Genomic DNA, 12,817 nt, shown 5'->3' with positions numbered 1-12,817 from the left:
TAAAAAATAATAATTTAAAAATAGAAAAATAAAAATGAAGACAATTAAATTTCCTTCAGTATAAGAACACATTTTTAAAGCAAAATATTTATGCAATGATTATAGATGCATCTGTTTAGACGTGCACTATACCAAAATAAATTTCAAAATTATAATATTGAGCAAAACACTCCAGTTGCAAATGGATGCCCATACTATATTACCACTTTAAAAAAACTTAAAGTATAAACATATGCAAAAGAGTTATACAACTGACAGGACCCTTATACGCATCAACCATTAGGTAGAGAGAAGCAGAAAGGAAAAGGAAACGGATCTTGGAATGTTTTATTTCTTTAAATAGAGAGAGACTTGCAAGGTGGAGGCCTAGACAGACACGTTGCATCACCCACCACAACTAAGAAGGCATACAACTATCTCAAAACCAGAGACAACCAGAAGTTCCAGAAAATCGAACTGCATGGAAGTCCAAAAAACAAGGATATAAAGAACAAATACTCATCCAGACAGGTAGGAGGAGCGGAGTCAGGGCGGAGAGGACTTGGCATGTTGGCGGCAGCAGCAGACTGGCAGAAAGCGCAGTCACACATTTTAAAAAGCCAGGAGGGACACCTGGGGTGTGTTCCCAGCCCGAGACCAGACCATGCAGCTCACGGTTCCGGCGCCAGGAAAAACCAAGCCTCATTGCTTCTGACTGTGCAAACCAGTGGGGGTTGTGATGGAGGCAGAAACTGCCAGTCTCTCAGTAGAGTCCGCTTGTTTAAAGGGCCTCCACAGTTGTAGGACATTCGCAGACCCACTCACTCTGGGAACAATGGCCAGGACAACAGCTATAGCGGTGCCAGTCCCATACGGAAGTGGGAGAGATGCCTAGGAAAGGGGTAAGTGCTGAGCAAGCGGCATTGTTCCTTCTCAGACCCATCCCCCATATACAGCGCCATAATGTAATGAAACAGGTCACCTATACTGATGAATACCTAAGGGTCCGCCCCTTACAATGTAACAGGAGCGACAGCTCTACCTAAGACACAGAGGCTAACAGACACAGGAACCTGTCAAGATGAGGAGACAGAGAATTATGGCCCAAAAGAGGGAGTGAATCAAGGTTCCAGTGGGAGAACTAAACAATGAGGAGATAGCCAACCTAAGAGATGCAGAATTCAAAACACTGGTGATAAAGATGTTCACAGACTTGGCAGATATGCTTAAGTATATGGCAAACCCATAAGGGAAGAAGTGAAGGCTATGCTAAATGAAATAAAGGAAAATCCACACTAAACCAATGGTGAAGGGAAGGAAACCAGGGTTCAAATTAATGATTTGGAACATAAGGAAGAAAAAAACAGTCAACCAGTACAGAATGTGGAAACAAGAATTGAAAAAAACAAAGAGAGGCTTAGCAAGCTTTGGGACAACTTTCAAAGTGCCAACATCTGAATCATAGGGGTGCCAGAAGGAGAAGAGGAAGAGCAAGAAATCGAAAGCTTATGTGAAAAAATAATGAAGGAAAACTTCCAAAATTTGGTGAAGGAAATAGATACACAAGTCCAGGAAGCACAGAGAGTCCCAGACAATCTAGACCCAAGAAGGACCACACCAAGACATAGCATCATTAAAATGTCAAAGGTTCAAGATAAAGAGAAAATCTTAAAAGCAGCAAGAGAAAAGCAGAGAGTTACCTACAAAGGGGTGCCTATAAGACTATCAGCTGATTTCTCATAAGAAACTTTGCAGGCAAGAAGGGAGTGGCAAGAAGTATTCAATGTGCTTAAAAGCAAGGACCTACAACCAAGCTATCATTTAGAGTGGAAGGGCAGATAAAGTGCTTCCCAGACAAATTAAAGCTAAAGGAGTTCATTATCACCACTATTATATGAAATGTCAAAGGGACTTACTTAAGAAAAAGAAGATCAAAACTATGAACATTAAAATGAAAACAAACTCGCAACTATCAACAACTGAATCTAAAAAATAAAAACAAAATCCAACTAAGCAAACCAGAATAGGAACAGAATCATAGGTATGGGGATCATTTGGAGAGTTCTCAGCTGGGTCGAGGAAGGGAGAGAAGAGGAAGTTGTGCAGTGATCAAGAAGCATAATTAGTTGGTACAAAATAGACAAGGGGAAGTTAAGAATAATATAGGAAAGGCGGAAGCGAAAGAACTTACATGCATGACCCATGGACATTTACTAAGGAAGGTGGGATTGTTGGAGGGAAGGGGGGTAGTGGGCAGAGGGGAGCAAAGGAAAAAAAATTGGAACTACTGTAACAACATAATCAATAAAATATACTTAAAAAGGAGAGAGAGAGAGACTTGAAACAAATTGGCAAAATGTTAGCATCCTTAAACCTGGGGGTGGAGGGTATAAGCATGTGTTTTGTATTACTTGTTTTTTGAACTTTTTTTGGTATGTTTGAAATAGTTCCTAATTTTTAAAAATGCTAAAGATTATTCCAATCGTTGGGCAGGTAATAGATTAGAGCAAAACCAGTATGAGTACAAAGAGAACAGTTATCAGGCTACAATTATTTATATATAAATAATTTAAGTATGTGTTTATGTATTTAAACAAAACTCCTAAATATGATGGAGATGTACTATAAGAACATTTTCCCAAACTTACCTGCTCAATCTCTCTATTGAGGGCATCTCCCTTTTCTTTTAATCTGTTACCCTCTGCCTCAGCAGTGATAAGTTCTAATTTCAGGGTATTGTTATCTGCTTCTGCTTGCCGGGCCTTATTTTCCCAGTTTTCAGCATCTTCATTGGCTTTTCGGAGTTGGTCCATCATTTGCCTGTTCTCAGATTCCTGAAAAGCAAATCTTAGATATTACTTAAAATTTGTGACATGTTCAACATGCAATTAAATATTATTTGCCAGGTCATTGGGAATTTACTTGCCCCAAGGATCGTTTGTAACATAATGCTGCGGAATCCCACCTATACACTCAGTTTTAGAAAAGTGGTGGTCCTGTAATTAACAGAAGGGAGTGGGACCAGGACCTGCTGTCTCCTACGTCACACATACCCATCTAGTAAAGTGAAGTTGCTTACACTTATCTTCAGAACGTACATGAATATGCTCTTATATTTGCTCTTGTTCAAGCAAAATCCTTCATTTCTTCCTTTCCATTTATATCTGCTTACTGACCAGTGGACCACCTGGTTTCTGAGATTCTGCTTTGGCCTGACCTTTTATATCTGTCTATCCCCTTGCTCCTGACCACTTTACTGAATCGTACTGGTTACAGAGCTATGACTACTTGCATCTTAGGTATCAACTTCTGATAATTCTCTTGGCTTGGTGCATTTCCTGTCTGATTCCTGCTTTTCATCAAGAACCCCATCACAGACTGTTCTTTGATCCACTTTTGTTAATTATTCTAATAACTTGCCTGAAATGGCCCAGAAGTAAAATATCAAGCCTATAAACACTATTCATAAAAATACATCCATATATATATTGGACATATAATGTAGAACCACATTTTTTAAACCTTGAAAGTTCTATCATGCAGATTGACTAAAGTGGGATTTTATTTTGAGAGGAAAACAATCAGCTCCACAAGTAATATACTATACTGGATAATCATTTTTAAGGCTATATTTAAAAACGTATCTCAGTAGTGTGGTTTGGCCAAGTCATTCTAAAAATAATTCATAATTTTGGTAATTATTTAAAAAGCACTAGGTCTCTCTTTCTCCTTCCCCCTGCTAATTAGCAGTGCATTCCCTATCAAAAACATTGGGCTTAATAAAATGATGAAACTGCAAGAAACACTTTATCCTGTAAGGCTTTCAAATCAGATTTAAATTCTTACAAACATAATCGATCATGAGTCTTGTTGAAACTCAGTTAACATTGCCACCTTGTGGCCTGATGGTACCTTGATGAACGAGAAAGCTCTTCACAAAGCTCATGTTAACAAGTTAACAAGCCAAACTACTGTTCTGTCTTTCAAGATTCAGATACTCTGAATGTGCCAGTAGGGATCTGACATGTTTTCCATTATTGTACTAAAAATAGCAGTTGTGTACAAAGTATGTACTTGGGAGGTACATGGTACAATATACATCAACTAAATTCTACCCACATCAATCTTTATGCTCTTTAACTTTCTGTTGCACTTATTGTTGGTGTCATTTTCTTAAAACTGCCTTAGAGCTTTATGTAATTAGGTGTGGATGAACAGTCTCCCAAAACCATGGGGTTCCTCAAAGATAGGAACTATTTTTATATTAAATTTAGTTTTCTGACTAAGGTAAGAATCATTTTTAAGGTTAAATTTATTTTGTGACTAGATAATACAGGTTCAGGGTTTAAGTGGTGAAAAATAATTGCCATAAAACGTCTTTCCTGCCCTCCAATGACCTAGTGCCCCCTCCTTCTGGCAACCAAGAAACTATAATTTTACCCTTTTTTGTATCTGTCCAAAGCAGCCAGAGCAGTGTGGAGCCCAAGATATGCAACAACAAAACGAAAGTGAAACCGATCTTTGGTATTCTCCATTTCTCTCTTCAAGATGTCTTCACAGTTTTCTGGTGCTTTCCCCAACTCTTGTACCTCACAGGTCTCTCTGGAGGTCTACTGGGCTCATTATAATACCACCACCACAAAGCTAGCTGCCTCAACTGGAATCCTTTGCCCTTCTTGACTGAATTATGGATACTGCTTCTAATTGCTCTCTCTTCTTCTGATTTTCTTACCCTTCTGATTTATTCTTCCCAACATCTCCAGAAAAATCTTTCTAAAATAGTTTTCAAATAACTTCTGTGCTTATGTTGTAACTAAAGTTTCTGGATAATAATATTCAAACAAGTCCTTCTTACCTTTCTATTATCATCCACCTATACATGTCACTCTAGCTACACGACCTATTATTTCCCCCTAACACTTTTGCTTATGTTCTCCCCACTGCCTGGGGTGCCATTCGGTTTCCTTTCAGTTTTTCATCTCTGGCACCTCTGCACCTAGCATAATGTACACTGGATGAATGAGTGAATGAAAGTTGCACTAGATAATTCTTACTGGACTACCCGTAGTTTGTTCTCCCAGGGGGGAGGGGTGCCTGGATCCATGCAGCTATATTGTGACATGAAATCTCATGAAAGAACTCATACTAGGATGCTAAAAGCTAAGAGAAGCTTGATGTGTGATGTCGGAAAACACGACTACAGAATCTAAAAGCGCCCACCCTTAATGGTGAAATCTCAGTTAATGTGACAGGCTAGGGAGAAAAAGGGAACAAACATTAATTGAAAGTTTACTATGTTAAATATTGCTCAGATATTTACTTACATTCTGCCCTATTCCAAAATAGACTTAAATGGCTCACTGTGCTAGATCCATCTGACTTACTTGGGTGTTCTTCCCAGTGACAGAGGGGACACTGTGACTCAGAGAGGTTGAATAGCCTACCTAAGTCCATGTCATTAGGGAGGAGTCAGACCTATCTCACTGCAGAGCTTCTGTCCATTCATGATATTACATTGCTGGCATCTTAAAATCAAGAAGTGCAGGAAAATGTCTGCTTTGTCAATGTAAGCCTGCTGCTTTACTGTCTGAAAGCAAGGATTGCAATTTAGGAGTCCTTAGAATCTCTATTTCTCACCATCCTGAACAGTCTGATGAACAGCATAAATAAATGCTAAAGATATGTTTGTGGACTGATATTAAGCAATATTTTAAGTAAAATAAGGAAAACAGTTTTGGGAAGGAGGTGGGGAGTTCCTCTTAATGACTTCAGTGGTACGTAGGTAACACTATACCTATGGTAATCCAACTATACTTTTTAATCAACCCAACTACACTATTTTAGATAATATTTTACTAAATGGACATATCTAGCATCCTTGATCAAGCTCTCTGTTTATTCTAAGATTGCCACACATGTACCTAAATTTACTTTAGTCATCTGATGTCACACCCATGCACCTGGTCGAATGGTTACTAACAGAGAAGTGCAGAGGACAGCCATCTCTCTTCTGGTCCTAAAAAAATTGAGAGCCTCACAACAGAGAGATCAATTCTGATCTGCTACACAATCAAATGGAGCCTCCTTTGTCAAAGGTTTGTACTTGAAACCACCACCATTTTCAAATATGAATGAGCCCAAATTGAGTCTGACCCCTTGTCCTTTATCCAGTTAAGAGGAGTGTATGTATCTAGAATGGCTGAGTAGCAAACTAAAAAAGGCAGATTCTTGAGTCACTTTTCTGGACATTGGTGATGTTCTAAATATATAGTTAACACATCATTGCCAACACTGTGCTATGTATTAAAGGAAAACTTGATTCAGCTCTCTCCATCGGTGTAACTGATCAATAATTTGAATGAAAACTCTTAGGTATCATGAGCAAAGAGGAAGAAATATATACATACTTCAGACTTTAATATATTCTTCAGCTTGTTAACCTCCAAATTAGTATCGTAGACCTTCTGTTTTATATCACTTAATTTATTGTGAGTATCATTCAATTGTTTAGACAGTGCCTATGAGAAAAAAATAACTAGATTTGATTACAAAAATAAAAATAAAAAATTGCTCTATGTCAAAATCACCATAGAATAATTTTTAAATATTTATTATAACATAAGTAAAAGTTAATATGCTTAATACACAGAGCTCATATAAAAACAGTGGGAAAATTAGTCCAAATAGTAAATAGGCAAAGAACCCAAACAGATAATTCACATAAAGGAAACACAAGTGGATAATACTGTAAAAAGTTTAAAGATTACGAGTAATCAAATAAATGTCAGTTAACACAAGGAAATACTATTTTGCCTTTCAAATTAGCAAACATTTAAAGCTATTCTGTTATGACAAGGAATGGGCATTTCCATGTATCACTGGAGTAAACATAAATTTGCAAAAGCCAAATCTGTGATCTGCTATCTGGTAATGTATCAAGAGACATTTTTAAATAATAATAAAAACAAGAGAGTCAGATGGATCCATGCATATTCCCTATATTTGAAAATGTCCACCTATTAAAAAAAAAAAACTCCATAAGCTTTTATTCAATTTTAAATTAAATCTAATAAAATTTAATGAAAAAGAATGTTCGTTAAGGCATTATGTTATAGTAACAATATTTATTCACATTAAGTGAATGATGCAGTAAATAAAGCATCTACATAATGCCTCTATGAGAAATGTTGGACTTCTGGACAAGGTGGAGACTTAGACTGACACGCTTTGTCTCCCTCCACAACTACGCAGGAATACAACTACCTCAAAACCAAAGATAACCAGAAATTCCAGAAAATGAAACTACATGGAAGCCCAGCGTATGAAGCTATAAACCAGCGGTGCTCGTCTGGACGAGTAGGAAGGGTGACTGGAGTGGAAAAGTTGGGTGGTGCTGTCTGTGCTAGCAGCAGGGATAGCGGCGGGACTTCGAGAAACACCAGGGGAGCAATCCTGGCTGCAGTCGAGACCCATCAGCTCTCGATTCCAAAGCTGGGGAAGGCAGACCCCCATTGCCTCTGACTGTGAGGCTCAGAGGGTGTGGGGATGGAGGAAGAGACTCCTGGTCTCTCAGAAGAGAGTAACAGCAGGAATCCATCTTGGACCCCTGCGCCCACACAAAGCGCCACAGAGCGGTGAAAAAGGTCTCCGGTCGCAGGGTAATGAAGAGTGCATGGGGCTCCACTCCCTACAGCCCTCCCAGGAGGCAAAGGTAAACAGAAAACTATCAGGATGAAGCAGACCATGATTGAAATCCCAGTGACACAGCTCACCAGGCAGCAGATGAGGGACCTAACCGATGAGCAAATAGGAAATCTTTCTGAGGCTCAGTTCAGAGCTATAGTCATGAGGTGGCTTACAGAATTAACAAGAGATTTGGAACAAGACGGGGAAGGAATGAAAGCTAGTCATACTGAAATGAACGAAAACATATACGAGACAAGTGGTGAGGAAATGAAAACCAGACATCAAATCAACAAATCAGAACATAGGGAAGAAACAGTCAACCAGTGCAGAAAGAGGAAACAAAAAGTAAGGAATACAAGGAGAGGCTCAGAAACCTCTGGGACAGCTATAAGCAAATGAACATTCAAATTATATGATTGCTAAAGGGCGTAGAAGAAGAACTAGAAATAGAAAAATTACGTGAAAAAATAATGAAGCAGAACTTCCTGAACTTGGGGAAGGAAATAAGACTTATAGGTCCAGGAAACACAGAGAATTCCAGAAAAACTGGACCCAGGGAGAACCACTCCAAGACACATTATAATCAAATTGTCAAAAATTAAGGATAAAGAGAGAATCTTAAAAACAGCAAGAGAGAAGAAAAGAATTATATACAAAGGGGTCCCAATTAGACTCTCAGCTGATTTCTCAAAGTAGACCCTGCGGGCAAGAAGGGACTGGCAAGAAATATTCAAAATAATGAAAACCAAAAACCTACAGCCACGAATACTCTATCTAGCAAAACTGTCATTCAGAATAGAAGGGCAGAGAAAGTGCTTCCAGGACAAAGTAAAGCTGGAGGAGTTCATTAGATCCAAACCACTATTATATGAGATGTTAAAGGAACTGGTTTAGAAGAAGGGGGATCAAACCTATGAACATTAAAATGAAAACTGTATCACAACAACCAACAACAGAAGCTAGGGAACTGAAACAAAGGCAAACTAAGTAGGCAACGAGAGGGGAAAAAGAATTATAGGTATGACAAACATTTTGGGGAGAGGTCAGCAGAGAGGGAGAAGGGGGAAAGGGAGGAAGATGGTGCGGGAATTAAGAAGCATAGTAGGAGGGAATGGAGTAGACAGGAAGAGGTTGAGAAGAACTATATGCATAACCAATGGACATGGACTAAAGGGGGGGACAACTGGAGGGAGGGAGGTCACTGGGTGGAGGGGAGCAGAGGGAAAAGAAATTGGGACAACTGTAACAGTATAATCAATAAAACATATTAAAAAAAAGAAATGCTTGGAATTATTTTTAATAATAGAGAAAAATGTTCATTTATACTGAAAAAAAATTCACAATAAAACACCTTAAAATACCTCATCCCAACTTGTTAAAAATTGTGGTATTGAGAGTGAAAATTTTTTAAGGTTTCTGTTTTCCAAATCTTATATGATACAAGTTCTTAATCTGCAGTCCACAGAGAAATCCATCTTTTACCCCTGGGCCTATGACCCAAACAAAAGAAAAAAACTACTCTTGAACATATGGAAATTGTTATTATATCATTTCTTCTGATTATTAAAAATGTTTACAAAATTTAAACAAAGCAAGGAGGTGCTTATAATGCTACAGTAATATAACAAGAGCCTACAAGATATCGAGTGATTATGCTGGACTCTCTGATAAGTGCTCTCTAGGCATATTCTTGTTTATTTTCCATTTTTACGGATGATGAACTGAGATTCAGAGAAGTTAAGCAATATTATCACACAGCCAGGCAGGGGAGGTCAAACTCATGAGTGTTTTAAACACTCCATTCTTCTACTGCCTTCTCATGTAGAAAAACCAAGATATAAAGGAGTATGTGGTATTATCCCAGCTACATAAAAAGTTCATGTAAAAGAATAAACTTCTAAAAAATACATTGAAAATCAGTAAAAAATATGTTAAAAGTGGCTAACTCTGGGTGGCAAAAATGAGAGTTTTTAATCTAGTTTTCATGAATATAAATTATATTTATCTTTTGCTTATTTGCTCTAGCTACAGAGGACATAAAATCATAAATTCACCTTTTATAGCTATTCGTTAACTTTTAAAAAATAAACTTTATTTTAGAATAGTTTTAGATTTACAGAAAAGTTGTGAAGATAGTACAGAGTTCCCATATGCCCTATGTTCAGTTTCCTCTTTTAGTAACATCTCACATTAGTATACTTATCACAATTAACGAACCAATATTTATACATTATTAACTAAAGTCCATTTTTAATTTAATTTCTTTCATTAAAATTTTTGTGACTGATTTTCTTTTCCTTTTTTTTTTTTTTTTTTTAGGGAGCAAGAAATGGGTTTGTTGTTCCTCCTATTTATGCATTATTTGGTTGCTTCTTGTATGTACCCTGTCCAGAGATTGAACCTGCAACCTTGGTGTGCAGGAATGACATTGTAAGCAACTGAGCTACTATCCAGGACACAGATTTCTTTCACTTTATGTACTGTTCTTTTCAGTTATAGGATCCCGTTATGCATTAACTTTTGAACATAGTATTTAACAACTCAGGCAGTTTTTTATAATTAACAAAATGCTGCATTTTTATGTCTTTATATAAATGAATACTTAACATTTAAAAAATACAGGCTTTTATGATGCAAACTAAACATATTGAGAGTGACAGCAAAGTGGGGAATATCATTTGAACTTACAAATTTTCAGTGGGGAAGAAAGCTTCCAAATAGACTTTTTTTCATTTTATTTTATCTTTATTTATTCTTTTTATAATACTCTACCATTCTTTATCACTGTCTTCTTCCTGTCATATTTATTTTTAAGTATATTTTATTAATTATGTTATTACAATTGTCCCAATTTTTCCCACTTAGCCCCCTCCAACCGGTACTCCCATTCCCTCCAGCAGTTCCCTGCCGTAGATCATGTCCATGGGTCATGCATATAAGTTCTCTGGCTTCTCTATTTCCTATATTATTCTTAACATCCCCCTGTCTATTTTGTTCCTACCAATTATGTTTCTTGATCTCTGCACCATTTCCCCATTCTCCCCCTTCCCCCTCCCAGCTGATAACCCTCCAAATGATCTCCATATCTATGATTCTGTTCCTGTTCTGGTTGTGTGTTTAGATTGTATCTTTTAGATTCAGTTGTTGATAGCTGTGAATTTGTTGCCTTTTTAATGTTCATGGTTTTGACCTTCTTTTTCTTAAATAAGTCCCTTTAACATTTCCTGTAATAATGGTTTGGTGATGATGAACTCCTTTAGCTTTACCTTGTCTGGGAAGCACTTTATCTACCCTTGCATTCTAGATGATAGCTTTGCTGGATAGAGTAATCTTGATTGTAGGTCCTTGCTTTTCATCACTTTGAATACTTCTTGCCAGTTCCTTCTTACCTGCAAAGTTTCTTCTGAGAAATCACCTAAGACTCTTATGGGAACTATTTTGTAGATAACTCTCTATTTTTGCTGCTTTTAATATTCTCTCTTTACCTTTCACATTTGGCATTTTAATTATGACGTGTCTTGGTGTGGTCCTCTTTGGGTCCAACTTGTTTGGGACTCTCTGTGTTTCTAGGACTTGTATGTCTCTTTCCTTTGCCAAATTAGGAAAGTTTCTTTTATTGTTTTTTCAAATAAGTTTCCAATTTCTTGCTCTTTCTCTTTTCCTTCTGGCATCTTTATGATTCGGATGTTGACACATTTGGAGATGTCCCAGAGGTCCCTAAGCCTACCCTCGTTTTTTTAAATTCTCATTTCTGCTTTTTGTTCTGGTTGAATGTTTATCTTTTCCTTATGTTCCAAGTCATTGGTTTGAATCCCAGCTTCCTTTCTTTCTCTGTTGGTTTTCTGTGGATTATTCTTTATTTCACTTAGTGTAAGCTTCATTTCTTTATTCTTCTGCCATACTCAAGGATTTCTCTGAGCATCCTTACCACCAGTGTTTTGAACTCTGCATATGATAGTTTGGCTATCTCCATTTTGTTTAGTTCTTTTTCTGGGGTTTTGTTCTGTTCTTTCATTTGGGCCATATTTCTTTGTATCCTTAGGTAAAGCTGCTTTTACTCCTTGTCTTAGTATTGTGGCCTATGTAAAAAAGGCACCTGTAAATTGTGTGGGGTGGAGCATTAGGTAATTGTTAGAATGGGGCAAGCCACTTGACTGATTTATGGCTGTGTGGTGTGGGCCTGGAGAGGGAACAATGCTGCCACCTGGCTTCTGGTGGTTCACCCAGCCCTCCCGTTTCCAGTCACTTCACCACTTTCCTGCATGCATCTGGTGCCCTTCCAGTGGCTGCCCCAGTGCTGAATCCTGGAGTGAGTGGGTTTTTGTATGTTCTAAGACCATGCTCGCCCTTTAAGCAGTGAAAATATGGCAGTTTCTTCTGCCGCCCCAACCCCCACTAGTTTTTACAGCCAGAGGTAATGTGGGTCTATCTTCCCAATGCTGGAACCCTGGGCTGTTTGGTCTGGTCTGGGAGTGGGATCACTTGCTCCCGTTATGCTTCTTGTTCATTCAACAGCTGCTGCTGCTCCTGCTCCTGCTGCTGCTGCTGCTGCTGCTGCTGCTGCTGCTGCTGCCGCCGCCGCCGCCTTTCCATGCCACTCTGCCATGCTGCCCATCTCCAAGAATCCGCCCCTCCTATCAATCTACATGAATGTGTCTTCTTTACATCCTTGGTTGTTGGACTTCCATACAGCTCAATTTTCTTGCAGTTCTGGGTGTTATTAATATTGAGATCTGGTTGTAATTCTTTCTATGGCTGTTCAAGGAGGTGAAGTATGTCTACCTGTGCCTCCATCTTGACTGGAAATCTTCCCAAATAGAATTTTTTTAATGGTCAAATTAAACTAATGATATTGAAAATGAGAACTGTGGATAAAATGCATTAGCTTAGAGGGAAGTAATTATAAAACAAATTTTCCTGAAAAAATTTACAATGCTGTCTAAAAATGTGGCATAGTTCATATACTCATACGTACACAGAATAATAGTCCATCAAATAAATCTACCATTTTCTAAAAAGTTTTGGAAGGTTTTTATCTTCATTTGTTGAGTACTCCTAAGATCTAATACAAATCTATTATATCTCCTGCTCCCTCTTTTCCTTAATATTTATCACTTTATGACTGAGAATTTCACTTAGAAATTACATGGCA

General features: G+C 37.9%; 1 protein-coding gene and 1 long non-coding RNA gene across 2 annotated transcripts in view; one reads left to right on the top strand and one right to left on the bottom strand.

Annotated features, from left to right (window-relative positions):
* The window catches only part of LOC150006216 (testis-specific gene 10 protein-like), a 106,547-nt gene that overhangs the window by 47,607 nt on the left and 46,123 nt on the right, over positions 1 to 12,817 (bottom strand). The window contains exons 10-11 of the mRNA XM_090281514.1: positions 6,387 to 6,497; positions 2,628 to 2,813 (exon numbers count right to left, since the gene is read on the bottom strand). Coding sequence (XP_090137640.1) covers positions 2,628 to 2,813; positions 6,387 to 6,497 — 297 coding nt within the window. The remainder of the gene's footprint in view (positions 1 to 2,627; positions 2,814 to 6,386; positions 6,498 to 12,817) is intronic.
* Positions 5,892 to 12,732, top strand: LOC150006217 (uncharacterized). Its single transcript, XR_016511933.1, has 3 exons — positions 5,892 to 6,074; positions 9,985 to 10,095; positions 12,181 to 12,732. It is a non-coding gene; the product is annotated as an uncharacterized LOC150006217 (long non-coding RNA).

This window comes from Furipterus horrens, unplaced genomic scaffold, assembly GCF_987537825.1.
Source record: "Furipterus horrens unplaced genomic scaffold, mFurHor1.1.pri manual_scaffold_6, whole genome shotgun sequence".
NCBI classification, from domain to species: domain Eukaryota; kingdom Metazoa; phylum Chordata; class Mammalia; order Chiroptera; family Furipteridae; genus Furipterus; species Furipterus horrens.
Note: the sequence above shows the minus strand (reverse complement) of the source record. Positions and strands in the feature narration are given on the sequence as shown.